This window comes from Phaenicophaeus curvirostris, unplaced genomic scaffold (assembly GCF_032191515.1).
Source record: "Phaenicophaeus curvirostris isolate KB17595 unplaced genomic scaffold, BPBGC_Pcur_1.0 scaffold_698, whole genome shotgun sequence".
Classification (NCBI taxonomy): Eukaryota; Metazoa; Chordata; class Aves; order Cuculiformes; family Cuculidae; genus Phaenicophaeus; species Phaenicophaeus curvirostris.
In genome coordinates, this window is record NW_027207209.1 from 1 (window position 1) to 4,000 (window position 4,000).

Below are 4,000 nucleotides of genomic sequence, written 5' to 3' on the forward strand. Positions count from 1 at the left end.
TTTTAGGGGCCCAGGGTGTGGTTTTAGGGGCACAGAGTGCAGTTTTAGGGGTGCAGGGTGCAGTTTTGGGGTCCCAGGCTGGGTTTTAGGGGCACAGGGTGCGGTTTTGGGCTCCCAGGCTGAATTTTAGGGGTGCAGGCTGGGGTTTTGGGGTCCCAGGCTGGGTTTTGGGATGCAGGGTGGGGTTTTAGGGGCACAGGGTGTGGTTTTAGGGGGTGCAAAGTGTGGTTTTAGGGGTGCAGGGTGTGGTTTTAGGAACACAGGGTGTGCTTTTTGGGGCCCAGGGTGTGGGTTTTAGGGGCACAGAGTGCGGTTTTAGGGGTGCAGGATGCAGTTTTAGGGGGGCAGGGTGGGGTTTTGGGGTCCCAGGCTGGGTTTTAGGGGGTGCAGGGTGCGGTTTTGGGGTCCCAGGCTGGGTTTTGGGATGCAGGGTGTGGTTTCAGGGGGACAGGGTGTGCTTTTAGGGGTGCAGAGTGGGGTTTTGGGGTCCCAGGCCGCGTTTTAGGGGGTGCAGGGGTGTGGTTTTGGGGTCCCAGGCTGGGTTTTAGGGGTGCAGGGTGGGGTTTTGGGGTCCCAGGCTGGGTTTCAGGGTGCAGGGTGTGGGTTTGGGGGGTGCCCGTGTTATTTTTCGGGGGGGCTCACCGCTGTCGGGGGGCGCTGACGTTGAGCTCGGGGCTGAGGGGTTCGGGGGGTGCCGGGGGGGGACACCCGGAGCGGTGTTTCGGGGGTCCCAGGCTGTATTTTAGGGGCGCAGGGTGGGGTTTTGGGGTCCCAGGCTGGGTTTTAGGGGTGCAGAGTGGGGTTTTGGGGTCCCAGGCCGCGTTTTAGGGGGTGCAGGGTGTGGTTTTGGGGTCCCAGGCTGGGTTTTAGGGGTGCAGGGTGGGGTTTTGGGGTCCCAGGCTGGGTTTCAGGGTGCAGGGTGTGGGTTTGGGGGGTGCCCGTGTTATTTTTCGGGGGGGCTCACCGCTGTCGGGGGCGCTGACGTTGAGCTCGGGGCTGAGGGGTTCGGGGGTGCCGGGGGGGGACACCCCGGAGCGGTGTTTCGGGGGTCCCAGGCTGTATTTTAGGGGCGCAGGGTGGGGTTTTGGGGTCCCAGGCTGGGTTTTAGGGGTGCAGAGTGGGGTTTTGGGGTCCCAGGCCGCGTTTTAGGGGGTGCAGGGGTGTGGTTTTGGGGTCCCAGGCTGGGTTTTAGGGGTGCAGGGTGGGGTTTTGGGGTCCCAGGCTGGGTTTCAGGGTGCAGGGTGTGGGTTTGGGGGGGTGCCCGTGTTATTTTTCGGGGGGGCTCACCGCTGTCGGGGGCGCTGACGTTGAGCTCGGGGCTGAGGGGTTCGGGGGTGCCGGGGGGGGACACCCCGGAGCGGTGTTTCGGGGGTCCCAGGCTGTATTTTAGGGGCGCAGGGTGGGGTTTTGGGTCCCAGGCTGGGTTTTAGGGGTGCAGAGTGGGGTTTTGGGGTCCCAGGCCGCGTTTTAGGGGGTGCAGGGTGTGGTTTTGGGGTCCCAGGCTGGGTTTTAGGGGTGCAGGGTGGGGTTTTGGGGTCCCAGGCTGGGTTTCAGGGTGCAGGGTGTGGGTTTGGGGGGTGCCCGTGTTATTTTTCGGGGGGGGCTCACCGCTGTCGGGGGCGCTGACGTTGAGCTCGGGGCTGAGGGGTTCGGGGGTGCCGGGGGGGGACACCCCGGAGCGGTGTTTCGGGGGTCCCAGGCTGTATTTTAGGGGCGCAGGGTGGGGTTTTGGGGTCCCAGGCTGGGTTTTAGGGTCCCAGGCCGCGTTTTAGGGGGTGCAGGGTGTGGTTTTGGGGTCCCAGGCTGGGTTTTAGGGGTGCAGGGTGGGGTTTTGGGGTCCCAGGCTGGGTTTCAGGGTGCAGGGTGTGGGTTTGGGGGGTGCCCGTGTTATTTTTCGGGGGGGCTCACCGCTGTCGGGGGCGCTGACGTTGAGCTCGGGGCTGAGGGGTTCGGGGGTGCCGGGGGGGGACACCCCGGAGCGGGCGCCCACGCGGAAGCCGTAGGTGAGGCGGGGGCCCAGGCCGCGCACGGTGACGCTGCGGCCCCGCAGCCCCGACGCCCCCGGCACGAAGGTCAGGCGGGAACAGGGGGTGCAGGGGCCCCCCGAGATTCCCGAGGGGCAGGCCCGGCACCCCACGCTGTAGGTGAGGTCGGGGCGGCCCCCCCCGTCCCGAGGGGGGCTCCACTCCAGCCGCAGCACCGAGCCGTTCAGAGAGGCCGCCAGCGCCCGGGGGGCCGAGGGGGGGGCTGCCAAGGGAGAGGAGGGGGGGTCAGCCAAGGGGGGGCACCCACAGAACGGGGGGGGCACCTAGAGAATGGGGGGGGGGACCTAGAGAATGGGGGGGTATCTATAGAGAGAGGGGGAGCACCTAGAGAGAGAGGGGGGGCACCTAGAGAGAGGGGGGGGCATCTATAGAGAGAGGGGGGCACCTAGAGAATGGGGGGGGCATCTATAGAGAGAGGGGGGGCACCTAGAGAATGGGGGGGCATCTATAGAGAGAGGGGGGACCTAGAGAATGGGGGGGCATCTATAGAGAGAGGGGGAGCACCTAGAGAGAGAGGGGGGGCACCTAGAGAGAGGGGGGGGCATCTATAGAGAGAGGGGGGACCTAGAGAATGGGGGGGCATCTATAGAGAGAGGGGGGCACCTAGAGAATGGGGGGGGCATCTATAGAAGGGGGGGGCACCTAGAGAATGGGGGGGGCATCTATGGGGGGGGGCACCTAGAGAATGGGGGGGGGCACCTAGAGAATGGGGGGGGGCATCTATAGAGAGGGGGGGGACACCTAGAGAGAGGGGGGGGCATCTATAGAGAGAGGGGGGGCACCTAGAGAATGGGGGGGGACCTAGAGAATGGGGGGGGGGTATCTATAGAGACAGGGGGAGCACCTAGAGAATGGGGGGGCATCTATAGAGGGGGGGGGCACCCCATATCCCCCCCCCCCCCCCCCGTAGCCCCCCCCTCACCCCAGCAGGGCAGCTCGGGCCCCTCGCCCCCCCCCCGGAAGGTGCCGCTGGAGCAGGCGCAGGCGGCCGCCCCTGGGGAGGGGGCTCGGCTGAGGGGGGGGCACGGCTCACAGCCCCCCAGCCCCGGCGCCGCCTTGAAGCTCTCGGGGGGACACGCTGCGGGGAGAAAGGGGGGGGGGGGTCAACGAGGGAACCCCCCCCCCAAGACCCCAAATCCCCCCCCAGACCCCAAATCCCCCCCCATGAGACCCCCCCAGATTCCACACCCCCCCCCCCAGGGACCCCCAGCCCCAATAAATCCCACCCCCCCCCTCCTCCATGAGACCCCTCAGACCACCCCCCCCGGAGCCCCCCCCCGCACCCTCAAAGCCCCCCCAAACCCCTCAAGCCCCCCCAAACCCCTAAGCCCCCCCCAAACCCCTCAAGCCCCCCCCAAACCCCTAAGCCCCCCCCAAACCCCACTCAAAGCCCCCCCCCCAACCCTCTAAATCCCGCCCCCCCACACCCGATTCCACTCAGGACCCCCCCAAGCCGCCCCCCCCCAAAACCCCCCTGACACCCCCCCCAGTTCCCCCCCGTGACCCCCAAATCCCCCTCGGGGTCACCTGAGGCCCCCCAAATCCCTCCAGAAACCCCTCCCAAGACTCTCAAATCCCCCTCAAAGACCCCCAAATCCCTAACCCCCCCCCCAAAATCCCCCCCAGGACCACCTGAGCCCCCCAAATCCTCCCACGATCCCTCCCAAGCCCCCCTGGACCCCCAAATTCCCCCAGATCCACTCAGGAGCCCCCAAATCCCCCCCAGATCCACCCAGGAGCCCCCCAAAATCCCCTCAGATCCACTCAGGAGCCCCCAAATCCCCTCCCAAGCCCCCCCAGACCCCCTAGATTCCCCTCAGGTCCACCTGAGCCCCCCGAAATCCTCCCACGATCCCTCCCAAGCCCCCTGGGACCCCCAAAATCCCCCCCAGATCCCTCCAGAAGCCCCCGAATCCCCCCCCGATCCACCCAGGACCCCCCAAATCCCCCTCAGA

At 66.9% G+C, this 4,000-nt stretch overlaps 1 protein-coding gene across 1 annotated transcript; it reads right to left on the reverse strand.

Moving 5' to 3' along the window:
• Positions 1-1,430: 1,430 nt before the first annotated feature.
• On the reverse strand, positions 1,431-3,123 carry LOC138735317 (ephrin type-B receptor 4-like; the record flags this gene model as incomplete). The annotated part of the gene is made up of 3 exons (XM_069883220.1): positions 1,431-1,700; positions 1,909-2,247; positions 2,968-3,123. Coding segments are annotated over 3 exons (686 nt in total), but the record flags the coding sequence as incomplete, so codon positions are not given.
• Between the last annotated feature and the right edge of the window lie 877 nt (positions 3,124-4,000).